The following is a 25,538-nucleotide window of genomic DNA, read 5'->3' as shown; positions in this document are numbered from 1 at the left end:
AATACGTCACATCAACTACATTAAGATATCCGTGTATCGTTTCCGCAACTTTCTAGATTGTTTTACCTTTATATGAAAGTTGCATAATTCTCAAGGGAAATTGAATTTTCTCTTTGCCAAGTCAGTGTAGCGTTTATACAAATATGTTGTATGTGAAAAATGAGTGCCAGAAAGTGGATATGAAAGTTTTACATTTTGTTTGAATCTTTAACACTTTTAATTTAATTATTTATATAACTTTCAATTAAATCACAAATTAATTTAATTAATACTTTATAATTTTAAAAGTTTTAATGAGACCATGATGGAGCAAGTTCTCTGCGTCAATATGATAGGTCAATCAAGTTCACGTTGCGTCAATTATAACAAATGAATTGTTGTGATTTAAAGTTGAAATAATAATAATTTATTTCATCTAATAATTTTTTACAAATATCAGAAAATGTTTTTAATTTTACATTATTAATCAATATTCAATTATGTAATTAACTTTTTCACTCTTATTCACTCGCCCTGAAGATGGACCCCTGACGGGTCCGAAGCTACTCAGTGCCGTCACCGGACGATCAGACGTGAGTTAAGCCGTTCTTAATTAATTATTATGTCTCACGAAAGTTTAAACAATTTAATTCACTTATGTAATTAATATAATACATACCTAATTGGTATAATCTACCTATTAATTAATTTAATAGTCCTTAACCTTGTCATTGTAATTGTCTTTATTTAATTTAAGTCTAGCGATCGATTAGATTTAAAAGCCAATGGTTTCAAGGGTCGAATAAGTCAGACTTTCAAAGTGACTTGCCCGACCTTGTAGTTTAAGTAAAGTGTATAACTGATTTAATAAGCCATCTTACCTTTCTACAAACGACTACACCTATACATCTCATAAAGTAGATTACTCATAAGATTTGCTTAATCGTGTTTGAATCATTCATACAAAAGAATGTCATTTTTAAAAGTACATGCAGATTTACATAAACCAACGTTCTTTTATGCTTCTAAATAAATATTTGGCTGTACACGTTTGTGGCAGCGAAATATAGCAATAGTTTCGTAACACTAATAAAAATGCATGAAATGTGGTGCTCGCAGTTTATTATTCCAACAGGTCTGACTCTCAAAGCGAGGAGAGTTTTTGAGCGAGGTCACTAGTGAGCACAGAGAATTTTCTCTCACTATCTCACGGATCTCATAATCGTTAAACAAGTGTACTAGTCCATCTATGTTTATACGCTGCAGGGAACGTCGCCAACGTTATTTATCTAAACCAGGTTCGAGAATAACATCTGAATTTTGAACTAAATTTAAATTATTCAGCTGAAAATTTTACATGTAAATTTTGATAAATAAGTTTGTGAACAACTTTAAAGGTTAATTAATTATATACAATATAACAGCCAGGTGACCTATCAAATAAAGTAGTGGGTAGATTAATAAATTTAAATGTAAAACAAAATGATTCATATAAGATAAATTATTTATCTTTGTTGTAACTTGCAATCATCATTAACGATTCTATCAGGCCGTGTTCATCGGATCTGCAATTAGTGGTTACTGATGTTGTTAACTGAAGTTCGCCTCGCCACAATCATGACACGTTCCACAAATAGAGCGACAGAGACTATTCCATTTGATTTTCAATACGTGCACGGATCGGACGAGAAAACATTGTATTCAAATAAAGTACTCAGACTTATAATTTGATTCTATACAAAATAAGTTAGATTTTGGCCTCTATATTATGCTGACTATTTTTTTTTCTTCATCTATAATTACTTCACACTCCACAATTCAATTATTGAATCGTTCGTTCATTGATAAAAATCTAAAATTCAACCTTTATAAAAGTCGAGGCGATAAGTTCACATACTAGACAAGACCATTACCTTTTCCTTCACGTAGACCATAATTTAATGTTTCATTTTAGCTTCTGACAGTGATTCACGAAGGTACTATTTCGCGTGAGGTGAAATGGCTGGACTATAGATACAATACGAGATAAAATATAATAACAATCTATGTAGAGAATCAAAAGTTAATGTTATTATACAAAAGATGTATTTAATAAAAAGAAAATGAATTTCCAGATTTATAAATAATGTTTTCTTTAATTTTTTAGAAATTAAAAAATTAAAAAGGGTAGCATAATAGTCCAGTCTTAATCTTCTTGAACATAAATCACTTTTAAATTTAAGTTGTAAGTCTCTTTTTTCTTTTCCTTTGGTTTGAGACGTTGATTAAGCATTTTACGATAAAAAGTTCTTAGTGAGAGCAAAAGATTAATTCGTATAAGCTGAAAGGAGCTTGAAAAATGTTGGCAGTTTTTTACATATAACCTTGAGAATTACTAATAAAAAGACACGAAAGAAAAAATATTTATACGTTGTGACAATGTTATTGGTTTTTTCGCTAGGTAAGTGCAATTGGATGACGGATATAACCTATTTTTTATTTAGAGACCCACGTTTTTTTTTAAGAAAGAGATGACTAGAGTTTTATAAATATTTAACAAAGCATTTAGAGCTTTTTTAAAACTGTCTCACTAAATTCATGGGTAGTTATTTTGCATTATTTTAGAGCCTATCACTTGATAAGCTTTTCTTTAACATCTCCTTTTTTATTTTCTACGTTGACCCAATTAAAAATTTATTTGAATAAAACAAGTGGATTCAACTTTTTCAGTCGTATCGAAATATTTGAGAACATACAAAAAAAAATCCCCTTTTACATTTATAAATATCCTAAACAGCGACTAACGACGAGTTGTTAATTTTGTAACTTAATTTATTTTACGTATTTTTAAAAGTTATTAAATTAAAACTAAATAATTTTTCGAAATAAACTCCTACAATGAGTAAGTATTACTAGTATTTAATAAATGTTACGTCTGTTGAATGAGTTGAACTAATATTGCATTTAAAAATTGACCTGTGGCAAAATCACGTAATCGTTAGCATAATTTCAATGGAACGCTTCAGGTTAACTGACATGACTAATTAGTGTCAATTCGCTTTACCAACTGAAGTCCCGCTTTACACAATTATGCTGGTCCAACGAATTGAATACCCTAATTCATTACGTACCAGATTATGTTTCGAATCACGAGCATGTATTTAGAATTTGATAGCTTTCAAATCAACAACATTCTAATTCATATTCTGATACTATTGTCATGTAATTGTCCAACAGATATTGTGTTTAATTTTTATTAGATGGTAATGAAGTTTTTATTTAGAAATACATTTTTCATCTAACTGTAGCCGTTCATTTAATTTTAGTAAATTACTAATGTTTATAAATAAAAAAAAAGAAAAAAAAAATATATTTTTTTAATTATCATTATTTGATCATCATTATTATCATATTTAATCTTTATGAAATGGAATAATTTGGAACACAAAGTATCTGCAAATACATTATCCTGTTTGAGAGCGCAAGACGACAACCTTATGTCGATAAATTTCGCTTGATATTCAAGATTTCCCCGGGGCTGAGGGCGGACCCGTGCCAAAACCTACATTCAATCCATTTATATTATTTTTGACTATAAAATACGTTAAATTGGAAATTTTAAGTGCCTTAGTGTAAAAGCATTTATTACCTTTTTATTTATCAAATAATTAATCGTTTTAAATAATAGCATTTTTGTGTGGCAATTATATTCTTTAGCAATGTCGTTGATAATTAAGTCCACATAAATGGCTTTCTTTTAATTGTATATTTGTAGTATGTCGATATAATTTTTATTTAAAAAGGAAAGTGCAACTTAAATAAAGCCAACTATAACGCAATAGCATTCCTACGGAAATCGGTGTGACGGTAGAAACGAATTAACTCAGCCGAGTGCGGTTAAAGTTTTAATTGCTTTGAAGTTTTAACTCAATGCTTTATTTATAGTACCGTTATACTATTTATACATATTATTATACTACCTAACTAAGGTGATTTTGTTTTATAATTTTACTACAAATAATAATTATATATTTACTGTATTAATGTTAAATATTTGTATACAATACGATATTTGTATACAATTTAAAAAAATATTCAGTTTTCTACAGACTTCTAGTACAAAGGAATTCGAATATTATTATTTCTTTGTAAATTACATGTTTTTACATTCTTAAACTATTTATAAATATTACAAAGCTTAAATTATTAAATATGCAAAAAACTTATCGAACAAAAACATATTCTACCGATATAAAATTGACGGTATTACGACTTTACGATCGTAATACGGATGTATAAAAGCCTTTTCGCCGTACAAAGGCTTTTAATTTTAAATCTATTCCTTTATGTTCGAACGAGACGTAGCGTTTGTTAGCAAGTACCTATTCACACATATTTTTTTATAGTTCAGTTTTTAAAAGTAAGTTGTTAAAAAATGTTTTTGTTTAAGAAAATTTGTAAATAGTAAATTAGAAGAAATATAAAACTTTTCTTTGTTCCTTCTACTTAAAAATGGCTATTTTTTTAACTTCTTTCACTAATGTAAGAAACATGAGATGAGTGCAAGGATCAAACAAGTGTGCCGAAAGGATAGCGTCAATTTCTGCTTACCCGTTCAGGCTATGCCTATGCCTTTGAGTGTAACTATATTAATTTTAGTATAATACATTTATGTACATACTAGCTTTTACCCTCTACTCCATCCGCGCGGAATTAAAAAAAAAATAATAATAAGTAGCCTATGTGTTTTTCCAGACTATGTTCTACTTCTGTTCTAAATTTCATCAAGATCCGTTCAGCCGTTCTGAAGAAACCTTCAAACAAACAATGTATCCATCAAAACATTCGCATTTATAATATTAGTAAGATCATAAATTCATGGTAGAAGCTACAATAAAATGGAGTTTAAAGCGCTATTGCTTAATGCTTTAAACGCCTCTTATATGTCGAGCTTAGCCTCAGTTCACAAAAGTAGACTAAAATCTCTTCTATTCTTATTCAAGTCTAGACGTACAAAGCTTAACTTGATTCTCGATTCTCAAGTAAACTTATGACATTCAGAAACTTCAAGACAGGCGTTAAATTTAGATGCACATATGGAACTTCATTTCGCATTCAAATGCCAAGCTGTATTAACGTCGGAGGAGTAGTTTTATTTTAAAGTGAGGTTACTTGTACTATTAGCCTTTGGCCTCTGATACCAAAGTCTCTATCTAAAACATATCGTTATCCCTGTCATTACCTTTGATAAAATAGAGATAACAATATGTTTTAAACGGGCATTTTGTTCTCAAAAACCCACGGTTATAGTTTTAAATTATATTGTCGTTCTGTTTTGACACCAATAGTTTAAGGTAGTGAAATTATTGTGATGGCAATTCTTTTATTTTTAATTAAATATGAAGTAGCAATTAACAAATGTTTAGATTTCTACTTTTATGATAGTTTTTAGGTACAACCATGCTACAGAAATTATATTTGGAACCTAAATTTTTGTGTAGTCAGATTGTGATTTAATCTTCAAATGGAAGATCTATTTTGGTACAGCTTAAGTACTAGCTCCCGCCCATGACTTCGTCAGAGCAGAATAAAAAATAAAACAGCTTTAGTGACTTCCGTATACATAATAAAAAATTAAACAATTACTGAGTAATAAACAATTTTTATTTTTAACTTCACTTTGATAATCAAAGGTTGAAACGTAAAAAATGCATTAACCATTTGAAAAAGAAATTAGAATTAAAAAGAATAAAACAACGGAAATTACTCCAAGCGATTTATGCCCAGATACGTTAATACATTAACGTTATAAAAACTCACGGTAATGTTTAACTTTCTACTAACCTTTTTATTTAAAATGTATTATTGGTTAACCTTTCAACCACTTTTTACAAGGTATTTTCATCAATCTTATTTTAGGTTTTATATGTATCTTTTATGAAAATTGGGTTGCCAACAATCAGGAGGGTAAAAAAATACGAAAAAGTTAAAAAGGTGTTCGTGTTAGTTTCACTAAGATGAAAGGTTTTCATTCGGTTACCATTAGAAATGAAAGGAAATCCATTAGAAGATAAGACTAAATAAGGATATTTAACCCATTAAAAATGCTTAACGCTCATTTAAAATGAAAGCTGTGTTTTAATAGACTACATAAACTCCATAATATCAATATATCTGATAAGAAAAATGTACGTACAAAATTGTAAAAGCATAGGAACGGAAAAAATCGCATAAAAAAAACGTAACAGCTTTTATTCAAAAATATATATGTAGTTTTTTTTTTTAAAAAAAAAAAACGTCTTTTATTGGACTATTTCATTTTTACAGTTCGTTGATTTTTCTACGTTTCGATAACCGTTGCGACCGGCAGTCGGTGCGTATATTGTAAAATGTAACGTGTGGTTTTTTAAGGTTGGTATGTTTTGTAATAAACTTGCAGGAATAAAGTATTTCTTTTACATTCTTTTTGTGATATCACAAGGAAGTTATAAAAAAGTTATATTAAATTAATCGTGACAAACCTTCCTAGTTAAAACCTTCCGTTTAAAGTGATCCGTCTTTCTTTGATACTAACACTTTATTTAACCTTTCCAGGTTGCAGATACTTTTGACTGGGTAAGTCATAAATTTTTTAATCATTAAACGCAACAAGTTATACATTGAAAACTGTTGAGGATTTGGGGCTGTAGAACTTGTTTAATACGTGTTTTACGTCGTTTGTGCAATTCACTGCTACCTACTTAGTTGTTTGTAAGAAGAGGCGAAGTTTATCTGGTTGCAAGTAACATGGCTATTTTTCTGTGAGTAAAACACTACGGATTTCCTTCCACAACTGTACGTATCGTTTAAAAGTGATGCTCTTAAGTTTAAAATTACCTACATACAGCGTCGGAGAGGTGTATACGGAAAACACAAAATCTAATATTAAATTGGACGTCTTTGAATAAATACGTTTAAATTCAAAATGTTGCGCAGCGAAAACGTTAAGTTAATTTAAATAGTTTTAACCAGTTAAGAAAAGATACCATATACTCACATTCTTATTTAATTCCAGCACTTTTTTTTAAGCAATCGTAGTCTTGTATTCTTTGTTCTACATTCCCCCGAACGACGCCAGACACGAAACAAGTATTATAAAACAATAGATGGTTTTGCGTGATCCGACCACTAGTTTCTCTTCGTACACAAAATTTGTTAGTTTGAAATTAATTCTATGTATGCCTACGATTTTGCTCGGGGGATTTAATTTAATCTTAATCAAGGACGTGCCATTAACTCCGCACCTGCCTTCAATATTGTACATAATCAAATTAATTGATCACAGAGTCACGGCCTGAAGGGACAAGTACGCACACAACCGTAATCTTCGATAATAATAATTAGAAGACATTCCATCTTCTATGCTAAAGTTAGAGCTATTATGTAATAATCTAATAATATCATCATCAGCTCACTATTCGTCCCCACTGAGGGGATCGGAGCCTACACTAAGTTAGGGGTGACTAGGCCATAGTCAACCACGCTGGCCCAGTGCGGGTTGACTTCACACATATCTTTGAATTTCTTCTCAGATATGTGGAGGTTGCATCACAATGTTTTTCTTTACCGTAAGAACGTCAGATAAATGTACATATGTAAATCGAGAATCGAAAAACACATTGGTACATGGCAGGATTCGAACCCAGGACCTGCTGATTGTAAGTCAAGTGCTTAACCCCTGACCCACCGACGCTCTAACATCATTTATTACTAAATAAACAATTATCTTACTAATCTTGTTTCTCCCTTGCATCGTTTCCTCATTCCTGAGGGTCGCGACCTCTCCACTTGACACTTTCTCGTAAGGTGTTTCTTACGAATCTTAATTTACCAATATCATAAATGCTTGTTTTGATGGATGATTGGATGTTTCCGAGAAGGTATCTACAAAAGGGTTTTAAGGATCTGGATTAAATTTGGCACAAATGTAGAACAAAGTCTGGAAGAACACATAGGTTACTTATGATTCCGGAAACGTTTATGGGTTCGCTTGGGATTAGACTAATGACATCTTACTAATCACGCTAATTTTATAAATGCGAATGTTTAGATGGGCCGTTGAATGGATGTTTGTGCTGAACACTTCAAAACGTACACTTAATGGATCTGGATGAAATTTGGCACAGAGATAGATTACTGTCTGGAATACAGCATAGACTACGTTTATTTTTTAATTTTATGCAGATGAAGTCGCGGACTAAAGCTAGTTTAGCAATTTTTTGACTTCGCGTCCTCGTTTCCTTGATATGAGGGAAAAATTTGACTTTGAGGCCTGAACTCCGCTGACAGAACTACTTTTTCCTAATGCCTTTTATTGTTTTGAAAACAAAACATCTCCCAGATATGATTGTTGTGCATTTTTTTCCGACTACTTCTCATTTAAATTTTTGTTATGTACACAGATTTTTACGATAATTACTCAAAGTAAAGCTCATACATCACTAAAGAGTCTATTAGCCGATATTAAAAATATATATATGAGTAGGAGTCGGCGAATCTTGAATAATAAATGTCGACGGGTCGTTACCATGGCTTTGAAAGTATCCGACTTCCGAGACTAATCTCGTAAAAAAATTGCAGGTTGTATTTCGCAGTGCTTCAGACAATCTTACCAAAAACATTTCAATTAAAATATTCAAACTTTCGTGAGACATTATGATAAACTAAATATGAAACAGTTAACACATAAGTGTATATCCGATGTCGGCACCGACTAGTTTCGAGCCCATCGACAGCAATTCCGCAGTGAGTGGGACTGGTATTATTTCGCGGTTGCAGCTCGTCTGTCACTGTCACTGTCACAAACTAGTCGGTGCCGACACCGGGTATACCGTTTCATATTTAGTTTAACAGTTATCTGAATTATATTTGATATGATTAAATCTTCACAATAAGTCTAAATGAACTTACCAAATTATGTTCGATTTATACCCGTACAAAAAGATATTTTATCTCAGCTTTTTCGAACAGAATGTAAGGGATGAGTTTTAGTAATTGTACTTCGTCAGAAGAAACATACGGTTATTTAATTTACGTCTGTTTCTTACGCGTTAATGAAATTTAAAATTATCGTTAAGCTCAATATTGAATAAGATTTTGTGGAACTCTTGTTACTTTAGAACCCGCTTTACGTATACCTACGCAACCCTTTACGGAGTCATGTACCGAAAAAGGTTGTTAAAATTTATAGCGATACAAAATTTAAATTTATTACTTTGTACCAACGCGAACATTTTGTATTTTGCTCGTTAAACTGAATTTTGTTTTCGCCGGCTCAAATCGTCGCGTCGTCTCCAGAGTGTTGCAATTAAGAAGTTAATTTGCATTGAAATTACGCAATAAATATGTCGGCAATTTGTTACGAAAATAAAGAACGCTGAGGGACATATCATTAAGAATTTATGGAATATGTTTCATACTTAAAGTTTGCTTATTTGTTTGTATTTTTTATTTTAAGTAAGCATGTACCGTGCAAAAGTGATGTAAGAACTAGATTGTTTGACTTCTTCTTGATTTTAAAGAATTTAGAATTCAGGGTAGGTATTTAAGAAGTATACATGTACGAGTTATACATGTAAAGATATAGCACTACCCACTGCTGCGAACCTGACGCATACGGTGAAATATGTTAGTCAAAACAAGAAATAGTTACTTAAAAATTCAACTTACTGTAGCTTTGGAAAAGAGTCAAAATATACATACTTTAAGTCATGTGAAAAATTACAAGTACTGTTTCTACTAAAATAAATTCGTATGAAGAAATATACGTCTTAAGCATACTAGAAGTATCAAATTTATTTTCTCTAGAAAAATAAAATATTTTTTCGCGGGAAAAATCGTACGGTACTCAAAAGAAGTTTCTATTTCGCTATAGTTTGGTGGGATAGAATTTTAATAACATTTCTTTTGGATAAATTATTTTGCACGTTCATTCGCATTTGAAAAACTAAGTAAATTAGATTTTTGCGTTAATGTTTACAACGTTCTTTTAAAAGGGTTTATTCATTCTTAAATTACATGATATAGAAAAAGTTTTCTTTAGAACTCAAAGCAGTACAAATAAGTCTCTTGTCTTAAGCTTTTTATTATGCTATAAAAGATTCATGAAATCAGTCCTGTCAAAAGAGAGTGGAATACAGATATTTTAGTTAAATATTAACATTTAATTGTATATTATAATAAATATTAAAGCAAGCAAGGGCCCGCGATTAAACATTACTTTGGACTGCCTCGTATAATGAACATAAATTACGGCAATCACTAAATGTGTTTCGTACCCGAAGCGGACAACTGAGAATCGTAAATTCATGTTATCCTATTGCCCCTGTTCATAAAGGGATGACAAATGATTAGTTGCTGTTTCTGATTTATTTAGTACAACCTCAATAATTATTTCAATTTTTTGACAGCAAGTCATTAATTGTGAAATTAGATAAATTTGCTTTCGTAATGAAAACTGTGAAATATTTCATAAATAAATAAATAAACATGCTCTTAACACGTTTAGTAGGATTTCTACGGAATAAAGTGAAGAGGGTGAGTCAGGGCCCTGAACGTGTTAACTAACAAGGGTAACTAGATATCACAAATTTTAATTTAGGTCAAATTGACTAGCAATCTAAGTTTATATTAAATTTCTTTAAATAAGTCCACTTTTGTCTCTACTAATATTGCGTAGGATACTCGTGTTAAACAAAACGTTAAAATATTTTATTTATTTCATGAAAACTTGTGTTAAATCTCATCATAAAATATGTGCCATATTAAATACTACTTCGGTCACGTCAGTCGCGTGAAACATGTGCCATGTGTTTAAAACTATAATTAACAAAGCTTAATTACTTTTAATTTTGTACCTTCATTTTATATTCATATACTTTGTGTCTAATATACGATGAGAATTATATAGTAATCGTACATGTTTCGGCTTGTGTAGAAAGTAGACTTATTAGATGCAGCTTAAATTGGAGATATGTATAGGTACATATCAATATTTGTCTATATATTAGAAACGAGTCTAATGTTCCATATTTGCGTTTAGATTTTCATACGGTAATATTTATGTAAAAAGTAATCTAAATAATTAATTATCAAATCAAAGTACGATTTTACACGTTGAAATGAAAACACAAAGAGAATCGCAGCAACAAAATTCCATTTGACACGCAACTGTCGGCTTTGTTATAAATCTAGCGAGCAAGACAAATAGTGAACACGTGCGGAACAATGGTTACCCACTTTGACATGCAAAAACTATGGACAAAATGTTTTATACTATACACGGCCCTCTATACATGGACAAGCTATAAACCGTGATATTTTGTTCCTATTTGATCTTCGCTATTTTGGCAGCGGTGGTGAGGATTCATACTATTAATAGGGATAGAATGAACTCTATGAATCAATGGCCTATCTATTTATAGAGATCAGTGGTTTCATACTTTTGATTTTTTTTATGTAATTTCAATATAAAAGACAATGCAAGCGGTCGTTAAATAGTAGAATAAAGAAAAAAATATGGAAAACAATTGCCAATTGACGCTGAATTATTAAGTATTTTTTAAAACGGTGGTAAAGTAATTCGGGCTAAGGGCACTGTGAGAGGAATCTTTGTAGGTTGTAATCATATTTATTAAGCGACATTAACACCTCCATTTTTCTAAGACATCCAGAAGTAGAGTATAATTTTTGTCAGATTTTACAACTATTGATTTACTTTTATTTAACGTAATCCGCAGTATGACGTAATGGCCATTACGTCAAGCAAAGCAAACCTCATCGCGTGACCTGAACTATGTTTGATTGAAGATGTTGAGGGATTCTGTAAAAACCATGGATTAACCTGGTAATGTAACTTCACTACCCTATTTCAATGTAACTATGAATATATGTTATCTTTTCAATAAAATAACTGATGTCATCAGTAAGCATTACAATATAACTTTTAGCATTTGATGTATATTATTCAATTACTTGATTTTTTTTCCAAATACTATATAAGTGATATGTTGCTTGGGATAAACTTACAATATATAACGGTCTACGGAATTGTTGCATAGTTTGTTCGATAATTTCCAAAGGGACTTTAAATCTTTAGAATAGTACCAACAATCGGACCGCGTTACTACGAGCAAATACAATTTTATTATTCTACTGTGTGCAATTTAAGCTTGTTGTGAGTTTATTTTGATTGTCATAATTTGTATGAATTTTTCGCAGTATAGTTATTATTGCCTATCACTTCAAAAAAAAATAAGCTCAAATTGTCCCATTTCCGGCAGAACCCAAAAATCCTTAAGGTCGATTTCAACACTAATTTAATTATTTTGAACGGGAAACATGCATCGGTCGCCCTCTTAATGATAGATCAGGTTTTTCAATTACTATTGCTATCCTATTCCATAAAGTGGCAGAACTTCTGTAGTACTGTAAACAGTGATTGGCTTACTTGTAATCGTAGATTTCGTTGCACAAAAAGTGGAAGCTTGTCTTTGTTGCACATTTAAATTAATTTAATTCGTATTTGAAAGCTGAAGCTGTTAGCACTGCACTTTGTAAATAAAACACTGTTGAACAACTTAAACTCAATTTATTTAATCTTTGCTTAACATAATGTCTAGAAGATAATTCGAAACGATACTGCGTTAACAAAATAGGTCAGCGACATCTACCGAGCAGTTGCGTAAATAAACATAAAAAATAATTGATCGCCGCGTGTAAAACAATACAGCGCCATCTAGTGAGCGAATCGATTTTATTCTTATTTTACATATTTGGACATACCGCCCACCAAGAACTTGTTCTTTACATATAATATACACAAAGCTATACAATAATAAATTGGAAATGCTGACCAAAGAAAAGACAATCAGTTAAACTACAAAATAACCACTAGAAAAAAAAACAAAAAAACTACTATTTAATTGTTAAAGTACTTCGGTAATCAACATAACATATGAAATACAAACAAAAAAAAAAGGAAACAAACATAATTTCTATACAATAAGTTGGCCGCCCACCGTGAAATACTAACAAATAATAAAGTACAAAATTGCTAAAATTAACATCTATACAATATTAATATACATCACTATTCAATACCAACTTCTGACTTTGGAAGAAAACATAATTTATTACAAGGTCTCTTTACGATACCATTGGTCGTTTTCATGGTTACCACCCGAGTAATATTATCCTTGCCTGTATGTTTTTGTATAATCCTTCCCAGTATCCATTTTGCCGGAGGCAGGTTCTGATCGTGTATAATAACAACGTCATCAATTTCTGGCTCAATTCTTTTTGTGATCCATTTATATCTCTGGTTTAAGGTGATTAGATATTCCGCTGACCATCGTTTCCAAAAATCGTTCACCATCTTTTGAGTTAGTTTCCATCGTTGAAGACCGGTAATGATGTTATTGCTAGAGTAATCTCGATCTGGAATAATAATCAAAGGCTCCCCAACAAGAAAATGTCCCGGAGTCAACGGTAAAGGATCGTCGGGACTATCGCTTAATTGACTTAGAGGCCTAGAATTTAGGCAGGCCTCTATCTGAGTTAAGACGGTAGCCAGCTCTTCAAAGGTGCTATCGCCCAAAATTCTTTTTAGATGAGCCTTGGTGGAACGCACACCTGCCTCCCAAAGTCCGCCAAAATTAGGAGCCAGTGGAGGTATATAATGCCAAGTCGTACCTTCACTAGCCAATAAAGTACCAATCTCTTTCGGCAATTCTGAAGTGGCTCTGTTAAACATATTTTTCAACTCCTTATCGGCACCGACAAAATTGGTGCCGTTATCACTGTATAAATTTTTACAGTGTCCTCTTCTGGACACAAATCTACGGAAGGCGGCAATGAAACCATCTGCAGTTAAACTTGAAACGGCTTCCAAATGAATAGCACGGGTAACCATGCAGATGAAAATACAAATGTACCCCTTATAGGTCTTTGAACCGCGCCCTGGCGAGAATCTAATCCTAATGAACCCAGTAAAATCCACACCAGACGACTTGAATGCTCTCTCCGGCTTAACTCTAACAGATGGGAGTTGACCCATGAATGGGTTTCTCTTTTGTCCTGAGTATCTGACGCAAGTTACGCAATCTCTATAACACTTTTTAACGTAATCCCTAGCTCTCAATATCCAATATTTGGATCTCAAATAATTAAGCATTACCAATGGACCTCCATGCAGTGTTTTTAAATGTGCATCATAAATAACCAATCGTGTGAGATGACTTGCACCAGGCAATATGATAGAATGTTTCTTATCAAAACATTCTTGAGACTGTTGGATGCGACCACCGACTCTTAGCACCCCATTTTCATCAAAAATGGGGCAAAGCGTATGAAGTTTGCTAGATTTAGACACGGATCCGGTAGACTTTAACTGTTTGATTTCTTCCTTAAAATGTAAATTCTGAACGTCTCGGACACAAATCGTCAAAATATCATCCATCTCTTTCGGTGTAATATTATCTCTAAGCCTTCTATCTTCTTTAGGTATTTTCCAACGTGACACTCTTTTACAATACGATAATACTCGCAATAGATTTGGTAACCTCGAAAATCTTCTCCATATAAATTCTTCATCTAATTGAATGACAATAGTCATAGCCTTAACGGGTCTCTGTTCCTCCTCGGTCGTAAAGTCTTTCTGAACAGGGAATTCAATATTGTCCTCATCTTTTAACCATTCAGGACCATGCCACCATAACATATTTTCCTTAAGGTCTTCTGCTGGCAAACCGCGCGAAGCACAATCTGCAGGATTGAACCTAGTGCCCACGTGATTCCACTGATCACGGTCCATCATAGTTAAAATCTCAGACACGCGATTACTAACAAATGTTGTCCATCGGCTTGGTTCACCACGAAGCCACGCTAGCACCACCGTGGAGTCAGACCAAGCATATAGGTTCTCTTTACTAACCTTCAGAACTTGTGATACTTCGGAAATTAATTGAGCTGCCAGAAGAGCTGCACAAAGCTCCAAGCGGGGAATCGACACTTCCTTCTCAACTGGCGCAACACGGGTTCTAGCTGTAACCAAATTCACATTGTAATTGCCCTTTTCATCCCTAGCCTTAACATATACAGCTGCAGCGTAAGCTGTTTGTGAGGCATCGGCAAATGCATGCAACTCGACGTGATTGCCGCGCTTTACTTGCAACCACCTCGGTATGATTATGTCTTTGACCTTAACCAAACTTCTTTTAAATTCAAGCCATTCCTTTAACAGATTTTGTGTGACTTCATCATCCCAAGACAAACCTGACTTCCACAATTTCTGCATGTAAACCTTAGCAGTAACAACTACAGGTGCGATCCATCCTAAAGGATCGTACAGCCTCGCTATTTCTGACAATATCTTCCTTTTAGTGATGGGGCACTCGGTTTCAGGTAATTTATGTATATATTCGAATCTATCCGTGTTCTTGTTCCAGCTTATACCCAAAACCTTGACCATATCATTTTCTTTAAAAACCAACGATGAATCCGCCCTTTGCTTATCTGTTTTAATGTATTTAAGTAATTTCTCACTATTTGTGCACCATTTCTGTAGATTGAATCCTCCAGCCTTCATTACTTTATTCAATTGCTCATAAATCTCAATGACTTCATCTTCTGTTTCTCCTCCCGATAATAAGTCATCCATATAAAAATCTTCTAGTATTATTTTTGCCGCTATTGGATACTTCAATTGTTCATCCTTGGCTAATTGTTGTAGACATTTTACTGCTAAATATGGTGCACACGACGTACCGAAAGTGAGTCTTACCAATTTATAGCATTCTAATTCCTGGTTTGGGTCGAACCTCCACAAAATTCTTTGGCTATCAGTATCCTCATCTCGCACTCGAATCTGCCTATACATTTGTTCGATGTCTGCCACCACACAGTATGGATGTAATCTCCATCTCATCAGAATGTGTCTTAGATCCTGTTGAAGCTTAGGACCTATAATGAAACAATCGTTTAAAGACACATTGTTAGAGGCCTTGCAAGACGCATCAAAGACACACCTCACTTTGGTTGTATCTTTATCTTCCCGCACAACAGCGTGATGTGGGAGGTAAAAAACTTTCTTAGACTTGTCGTCCGTAACTTTAACCATGTGGCTCTGATTTATGTAATCTGCTATTACCTTTTTGTATTCATCATATAACCTTGGATTTCTTAATAATTTCTTTTCTAATGATATAAATCTTCGTAGTGCTGTCTCCTTCGATTTGCCCCTAAAACACTGTGGATCATCGTCTTTATACGGCAACGTTACTACATACCTCCCGTTTTCATCTCTTGTTATAGTCTTCTCAAAAATTTCTTCACAAATTATCTCATCTTTCGTCATACGCTTTTCTATACTCTCTGATCCTCTCTCTATCTCCCAGAATTTGCTTAACTGTTGATCTTCTTTCACTTGTAGATGTAGACTTATGATTCTTGGATTTGATTGCTTGGCCGTCTTAACTCTTCCTGATAAAATCCAACCAAACTGTGTATTCTGTGCAATAGGACCACAGTCGGTTGGGTGTCGTTTTAGGCCCTCTAATATAATTTCGCTCAAAACGTCAACGCCTAGAATAATATCAACTCTGCTCGGTTCTCCAAAATGCGGATCTGCCAGTGATAAATTCTCGATTTCTGGCCAATCCGTGATGAACGTTGAATTATTTGGTATAAAAGATGTGAGAGTGCTCAACACATAGGCATTAACTGATATCGTAAATGAATTATGACGTGATTCTACTTGAAATGACACCATGCTCTGAGTGCGCGTCTCTCCGTCGCCCACTCCAGATATCACACCATTAACTGAAGATCGTTTTAGACCCAAGGCTTGAACTGTAGCTTCATTAATAAATGATGCCTCGGAGCCTTGGTCAACGAGTGCTCGTACTATTTGAGAATATCCGGTGTCTGATTTGATCTTAACTACAGCTGTAGCTAGTAATACCTCACTTTGCGTCTCATGTGCAAAATGAGTTGAAATCTTAATATCTCTCTCAGTATTTTTAGATAGCTCACTAAGCTCCTTCGACTCGGCAGGAGCCTGATTCTGATATTCTTGTTTTCTATCCAGATGTAACAGACTGTGGTGGCGTTTACCACAGCGTCGACAGCATGTTGATTGACGGCAAAACCTAACCGAATGATTATGTGCCAAACAATTGAAGCACAATCTCTTTAATCGTACAAACTCGGATCTCTCTTCTGGGCTTTGCTCGCCAAATTTTTTACATTGAAATAGAATATGTGGTCCAGAACACATAGTGCAGGCTATATTTTGCGAAGTAGCTCCACGTTTCTCAATAGTGGAATGGAATGACTTGTGCTTTACTATTGCTTTAGGTAGATTTACCATTTCCAACGTTCTGAAGCGTGTCTCCAAAAACTTAGTTAGATCTAACCAGGTGGGTAGTGAATTTGATTCAGATTGACTAACGTGTATCTCCCACTGCTTCCGGGACTCAGGATCTAACTTAGACACAACTAAATAATTGACGATGACATCCCAATGGTCCACATTAATCTTTAAATTCTTCAATGATTTCAAACATGCAGTGGTAGTATCTAACAGTTGCTTTAAGCCTACTGCTGAATCTGAAGGGATATTTCGCTGATAAAATAACTTCTTCATTATTTCATTGGTATTATATCGTAAGTTATTGTATCGCTGGATCAACAGTTTCCACGCTTCAGCATAATTTGTTTCTATCGTCGTCAAGTTTTTGAGCAGATTTGCAGGTTCTCCCGACAAGCTACTCTTTAAGTAGTGCAATTTTTGTACACCACTTAAACTTGTATTCTCGTGAATAAGCGAGACAAACATGTCATAAAAGGTTTGCCATTCATCGTATGCTCCTGAGAATGAAGGCAAATTGATTTGAGGTAATCTCACTTCACAAGTTGATGCAGATGTCTCTGCGATAGCACCACATTGCCTTGATGTCGATGGAGAAATTGCACGTAAATCTTCTTTCATTTTAACTTTATATTCTAAGTAGACTTCTTCAAATGCATCAATAGTGTCGTTTTTAAAATAATATAATTTCTTCCTATCGTCGGCTGAGACTTGAGATATTATTTCTGTGTGTTGATTAATGAATGTTGTGTATAAATTTTCTAATTGTTCGAGTCTTGCTTCTATATAAGCTTGTGTAATCCTCTCCTTAGGAGACTTTTTGTAATTCTGAAACGCCTTCTGCAGACGCTGCCATTGGTCGTCTTGCTTCACAAGAAGTGGGTCCATTTTAAATTATTTTTGAAAATTTGCAAGTCCCAGTATAGCCCAACTTAAAATTTTCCAAGTCCTTTAAGATCAAAATTTTTCTAAGTGTCAGTGTAATACAACACAAAAATTTTACAAGTCCTTTAACACCGAAATTTTCTAAGTCCCAGTATCACACAACACAGAAATTTTTACAAGTCCTTTAACACCGAAATTTTCTAAGTCCCAGTATCACACAACACAGAAATTTTTACAAGTCCTTTAACACCGAAATTTTCTAAGTCCCAGTATCACACAACACAGAAATTTTTACAAGTCCAAATCACTATTCCAATATTCTAAGTCTAAGTCTTTAACACCTTTTCACTTGAAACACTAATAATTTTTCTAAGTCCAATTTAACTTTAAAATTTTTCTAAGTCCTAAACACTTTAACAGTCACTTCACTTTACTCACGATTTTACAAGTCCAATCTTCAACTCCAATGTTCCAATGTTCCCGGGTTTCGGCACCAGATGTTAGCACTGCACTTTGTAAATAAAACACTGTTGAACAACTTAAACTCAATTTATTTAATCTTTGCTTAACATAATGTCTAGAAGATAATTCGAAACGATACTGCGTTAACAAAATAGGTCAGCGACATCTACCGAGCAGTTGCGTAAATAAACATAAAAAATAATTGATCGCCGCGTGTAAAACAATACAGCGCCATCTAGTGAGCGAATCGATTTTATTCTTATTTTACATATTTGGACAGAAGCAGTTGTTAATTGTGCCTTCAAACGACCGTGTCGGATAGGAAGTGCAATTAACGGTCGTAACCTGTGCAATTAAACGGAGCCGTGCTACAGACTGCTCCGGTAGCCACATTGTTATACGATACTCTTTGAATAATTACGTGTCGTTGTCAGAAATTCACTTGAACTTATTTTATCGAAGCGTTCAGTTTTTACGGTGTAAAAATTACACAATGGTTGTTGTTTCTGTTTATTAAAACACACATTATTATAATGACACACATATTACACAATGTACTATTTTTCGATAAGTTTATATATAAGAGTTGGCAAATACAAATCATTTTGGCAACTATTATCTTTTTTAAATAATAAATACTCCATGGTATGTACCACCCTAAATTATTTGTCGACAGTATTTAATTTTCTTTTAGAAATGTTGAAATCTGTTTTTATAATTATTATGAAAGCACTTTTAATAAATAGTTAAGAGCTTTAGAAAATAATTAAGTAAATTACTTAAGTTGTGCTTATTCAAAAAGTACATGCAGATTAAAATTAATAGAGAATAAAGCAAGTCGAGCAGTTCCAGTGAGTTTGAGTTTGTTTTGTTTAAGTGGAAACAAAAGCAAGCAGGATGCTTTCAGTTCATATCTGGCACGAACTGCGATAGTCAAACGTTTGACTTTCCAGTTGCCCGCTCGTGGACAGCACTTCACAGTAACGGTTTAATTGTTCGCTGGACGCGCAAAACTTTGAAGTCCGCCTCTGTGCACCTGATAACACTACCTCCGCTTTCATCTTATAAAGCAAATTACATTTTAAACTCAGAACGTTTTGGATTTTGATTCGATGAGATAATTTTTCAAATTGATTTTAATTTTTTAGGATACTAATTTTTTACGCTCAAAGTTGCATTTAAGATTTGATGAATTAAAAATAGACTCTTTTAATGGAAGTAGTTTGTATATAAAACTTTAGCGAAAATTAAATTCTAGCTTAAGCGAGGTCCCTGAATAGCTCAAGTGCAAAGTTTGCTATTTAATTTTAAAAAGTTGTAATTCGAACTTTGGGGGCGTGCTGGAGACCGTTAACGGTTTAGCAACTTTTTTTTTTGAACGAAAAAAAAACTGAAGTTACAGATTTTTTAAACCTTTGGCTAATACTTAAAGCTTAATTGCCATCAAGGACTATTCGGCAATTTTTTTTTTGTTAACTGACCCTTGTATACAACTTTTCAATAACTTTTACGTAGAAAAATGATGGAAAGATTTTAATATTTAAAATTTTCGTAAAGATTATAAAACCTACTTTAAAGGTAATTTTTTTTTAAATTTTGATAATTTTACACTCACATTTTAAGATGACAAGTAAATCTTTATACAAAACAAATATCGTTTACTGCAATACTATGAGGAAATATCACGATAATTGTACACTACATAGGTCTTCCTAAGACAAGATTCATAGCCTTAATATACGTTCTCTGACGCACTGGAGCGTCCATTCGTAAACGTAGGTAGCAAATACCCATGCATATAGAATCTGCATAATTAGGAAGCGTTGAATTTCCATAATATTCATAATAATTAACCAGATATGAATATCACGATATCTATTTATTAATAACCTGAAATGTTATGAGCACTAAAAGTAGGTTTCCGAGAACAAAATCTTTGTATAATGTTTTACAGGGATAGATCCCGCAACAATAAAATTGTTGGGTGCTCGGGTCGACCGGTGAAATACCACGACCACACCAGAAGATCTTTCGACTGATGAATGTGGTGTGTGACCTAATTTTAGTCCTCTTTTCCTTCCAACCCTTTTCTTATTAGGAAAGGTTGGGAAGCGGAAGTGGATTTGGCGAAAAAGGGGCCGGATATGATGTGGAAACATTCTCTTTCTGTGAGTTTCCTTGTCCGTTGTTTAAAGGTAAGCATCAGAATTTACGAATGTCTATGGGCAGCGGTCGCCTTGCTATTTCAGTGAATCCAGGTGGTGGTGGCAATCTGTTTTGTCAACGATGACGATATGTTTTGTACATAGATTTTGTTGTCATAAACCAACGGTTAGTCGTGTACACATGTCATCGTAAAATTAGTGGTCGTGATTTTTACTTGTGGATTTCCGTCGTACACGTCTCTCAAAAAGATCTACATAAAACTTTAGCCATTGAATATTCCATTTTCACTTCTCTTGTAATTTAATGTAAATTTGAAAGCAAACTAAGATAATGGAAACACGAAAAGCTTTCAGTCTGAAAGTATTTTTTTTTTGTAAAAATCTACTTTTTCCGACAAAGATTTCATACTAAGAAACGAAACCAAGTAATGATTTACTATCGTAAAAAAGTAGATACTTGACATATTACTCAAGTTACCATTCTTATAAGAGGCCTTGTCTAGATAATTAAGCCAAAGAATATGTGACTTTGCACTTAATAAATGTATTATTAAGTGCAAAGTTCGCAGATAGTCGCTAACTATGTCTTTTACGTAGATAGAGCGTCTGTAACCACTCTATAAAAAGATATAGCCTGCCACTGAAGCTTACTTAAAAGTATTAACCTAGATCCTTAACGTCTAAGTATATCTGGCACTTAGGTTAGGTTCAGAAATAGGTGGATTTAGATAGACTAGTAAATCTATTTTCATGTCTATTTTAACATTTCGTTTTGTATCTGAACTAGTCTATGTTTTGGTTAATTTTACCAAGCTTGTGTACATTTTTAGATTTATATATTACTAGCTTTTACCCGCGACTCCGTCCGCGCGGAATAAAAAATAGAAAACGGGGTAAAAATTATCTTATGTCCGTTTCCTGGTTTTAAGCTACCTGCCCACCAATTTTCTGTCAAATCGATTCAGCCGTTCTTGAGTTATAAAGAGTGTAACTAACACGACTTTCTTTTATATATTATATATAGATAGATTATCATATGTATATATTATATGTACATATTTTTATATTCAATCTTCTAAAAATAATCCTTTTTGACTTATTTAGAAAGAAAAATACGTTGAAAAGAAATCATTTTCGCGTATATTGAAAAAAAAGAATTTCCATAAGAAGGTGTACGTTTGTAACAAAATGTTGGAAGTCGCTCTATATACAATCTTTATTTAATTTCCGGGTCGAAATCTTTTGTGCTTTAAACATTTACCTTGAGATTCCAATGCCGAAAAATATTTTTATCTAAGGTTTTCAGAGTGAATATGAAAGATAACCGAAGAGATTTAAATATAATAGGAGTTATAGAACGGACATTACAAGCACTACTTTAAATGAATATTTAGAACATAATCGCAAAGTGTCAAACAAGACAACCGAAACTAAGACTTAAAATAATAGAGTTGTCAAGCGTACGGTTTGTACATTTGTAATGTCCCGTCTATTAATATATATAACGCTGCAGTGAAAATCCACAGTCAGAATTGTAACGTCTAAATAGAAGTAAGTAAACGTGTTCATTTATCTGCAACGTAGCTGAACTAGTGAGTAGAAGTTACTTTGTCCGTTAACCTACTTCCACGTAATAGGTATAAAGTTTTATCCTTACCCGTGTTTAATGTGCCAACTAGGTGCTTCTGTTACTAGGTCAAACTAATGTTAAATGAAATTTCTTTGTATATTTTTAATAGTATTAAATAACAAATAACATTTAGAACCTAACTTAGAAGAAATTAAACAACTGTTTTCGATGAATATTATCTAAATTTTTTTTAAGAAAAAAAAGTCCAGAGTCTTTTGTTATTGCAGCTGTTGTTGAGTAAGGTCGGAGATAAATTTAGACTCAGATCAATTATTTGTTCAGATACTTGATCTTTTCTTGTGATCTTTCAACATACTTTCCGGTATGAACAGTTCATTTGTGTATTAACAATGCGAGTATATTGGTAAACCTTGATACGAAGCCGCTTAGGTTTCTATATTTATAAATTTATGAAATCATTACAAATTCTAGAAAACTATAAGGTTATTCTTCTAAACATAAGTACCTCTCTTAAATATATATGCTTATAATCAAACAATGGAGTTGTACTATATCTTGAGTTAACAAGGTCATTATGTCTATAGTCCGAACTGGAGCTGTATTTTTATTGAACAAACGTATTGTGAACACAAACGGAATTGGTGGTTTACTTTGAAGAAGCTTACATATATATGACAAAATATACGTATACTTAAATGTAAAAACGTTTTACATCTTGAATAAGTAATAATTGTATATTTGATTAAGGTGAAATAAAAATGCTACACATTAAGTTTTGTTGGTGTTTTTGTTGCCCGTAGAAATTATCTCTACTGTGTTATTACGGAAACTTTTTTATATAATAAAAAACAAAAACAAATTAAAGACGCGTGGTAAGATTGTTATCGCAGCTGCCGTCAGACATCTTGATATTTTCAGACGGGATCTTTCATTTGTTCAGACATTTCTCGTTTATTTCTCTTTTTGCTCGAGGGAAACGAGTTTTTCTTTAAATTTTTATGGTTCTTATTTGTCGATAATAGGAAAAAAAATATATATTAAAATTTAATTTGATAAAAAATAAAACTTGAAAAAAAAAATGTCCACGCTTCGTATATTTGTAATGAAGGTACATTTGTTCAAAATGAACTTCTTTAATCAGAATACATAGAAAAAGTTAATTCTGTCTTAATGTTTATGCAAAACAGACACAGGGACAATAAAAATGTATTTAATGAGGGTGAGGTTTTCCTCCCTGAATTGTGAATTTTAGTACTTTTAGTTTTCTAATTAAGCGCAGTCACAGGATAGCTATTAAGGTACACTTCATTTCCTTTATAAAAATACTCATGGTGGGTTTCCACTGCATCTCTTTGTGGAAACAAATCATTATTATTTGCAATGGATTAACTATGAGAAGTTGCATATAACTGCGGTATATAATTTTGTGCATGTATGAATATGTCACAGAGGACTGTAAAAATTCACAGCGTAAAAATATCCTGCTAGGAAATAAATGTCTAGTGATCTGTTACTGATTTATCTCAACTGTTTTTGAAGCTAATATTTTCAGACAAAGTATGTGAACTTTACTCATTTTGACAATAGACAAGTTTTGTGTTTGCGACAGGATACGACTTTTGAAAAACAAACAGGCTTCGTAACATTTTGAGGTTATTCTGTGAGTATTGATCGTGTCTGTTATATTTAGACTTCAATGTGAGCCGCGACCCTCACAAATCAGGTAGGTCGCCAAAGATCGTTCTATTCACCTTTTATAGTTTTACTTTATCATTTTTTTTTACTGACGTACATTTATTTTTCTATATACCTTTATTCGCTTTTATTTGTTCATAATTCAATGTTTCCTTTTTTGAAAACTGTTTAATATGTTTGGATATTGTAATTTGACAGTTCAATTTATCTAAACACTATGTCTAGTAAATAGGCTTGGAATCAAATTTTTTAAGAAAAATATTTTAAATGTTACGTAATTGTCTTAACTTTAAGTAATCTATACTGATATTATTAGAGAAAAGATTTGTATTTTTGAATAACATAAACTCAAAAAGTAGTGGACCGTTTCCAACTTAGGCTATATTAGATTTTTTTTCATTGGCAATAGTTAGTATTTCACAAAATAATTGACATCTATGAAACACTTCGCTGATCAAACCTAAGCACATTTGTATTGCTGAGAAAATACAAGCGAGTATTCTTACTCACGTCCCATTTCTTGAAACACGTGACTTTCTTCCTATTTTCTGTTAAAAGAACGAGAATTTTTTACTAACAGATTCACATTTTTGTATGAGAATATTTGATTTAGACAGTAGAAAGTGCCCAAAGCAGTTTTTAACTACAGAAAATATATATCTTGAGTTTTGTCACATAAATCCGTTCACTAGATGTGTGTGATCATTCGCGTTTATTATTAGAAGGTATCTCTGGAACCACTGAACGGACCTCGCTGAAATTTTGGAACATATTTAGTGCATGGCCTGGGAGAACACATATGCTACTATTTTTTATAGTACTCCGCGTAGCAGTCACAGGTTATCACCTGTGACTGCTACGCGGAGTCTTAGTCTCTATTCTTATCTAAAACCTTATTTAGAAAAACTGAAAAAAAAAAAAACTTTTTACTTTGGTTAAAAAAATGTCTTCAATTATTAATAGTCAAGTATACCTTTGAAGTCAAAATGTACTCGTAACATGATTGTTACAAGTTTAAATATATTCATTATATTTTATTACAATTTACATATTTCCTTTCAAAGAATTTTTCTCGTCGACCCACTCATAAAAGAATTGAGTTTCTGTTACTTTTCTTAAGAAAAATACTTTGATCCAATGAAACGTTTCATATAAAAGCAAAGCAAATAAAAATAAATTGACACTTAGTGTGAGAGCCTCGTAGTGTCGTGTTGTGTCGATAAAAGCAGGAACCGACATCACGGAAAGAAAATAAAATTGTACGATACAGAAATATAATGCAGCGCAAAGATTCTGGTGAATAAGATTCATTAGTAAATTTTTTGATGTTTTCAATTTTGTTAAAACATAAAATAATTTTCTTCCCCAACTGGGG

At 32.8% G+C, this 25,538-nt stretch overlaps 2 protein-coding genes across 2 annotated transcripts in view; one reads left to right on the top strand and one right to left on the bottom strand.

Moving 5' to 3' along the window:
* The window catches only part of LOC106720206 (insulin-like growth factor-binding protein complex acid labile subunit), a 62,129-nt gene that overhangs the window by 8,506 nt on the left and 28,085 nt on the right, over positions 1 to 25,538 (top strand). The window lies entirely within an intron of this gene.
* On the bottom strand, positions 13,088 to 18,253 carry LOC123723621. Its single transcript, XM_045686844.1, has one exon. It carries the CDS (start codon positions 18,251 to 18,253, stop codon positions 13,088 to 13,090), a length of 5,166 nt encoding a protein of 1,721 aa, XP_045542800.1.

This window comes from Papilio machaon, chromosome 4 (assembly GCF_912999745.1).
Source record: "Papilio machaon chromosome 4, ilPapMach1.1, whole genome shotgun sequence".
Taxonomy (NCBI): domain Eukaryota; kingdom Metazoa; phylum Arthropoda; class Insecta; order Lepidoptera; family Papilionidae; genus Papilio; species Papilio machaon.
Note: the sequence above shows the minus strand (reverse complement) of the source record. Positions and strands in the feature narration are given on the sequence as shown.

What these genes read in the sequence shown, in the direction of transcription:
- LOC123723621 (XM_045686844.1), bottom strand. Translation starts at nt 18,253, where the DNA reads ATGGACCCACTTCTTGTGAAGCAAGACGACCAATGGCAGCGTCTGCAG.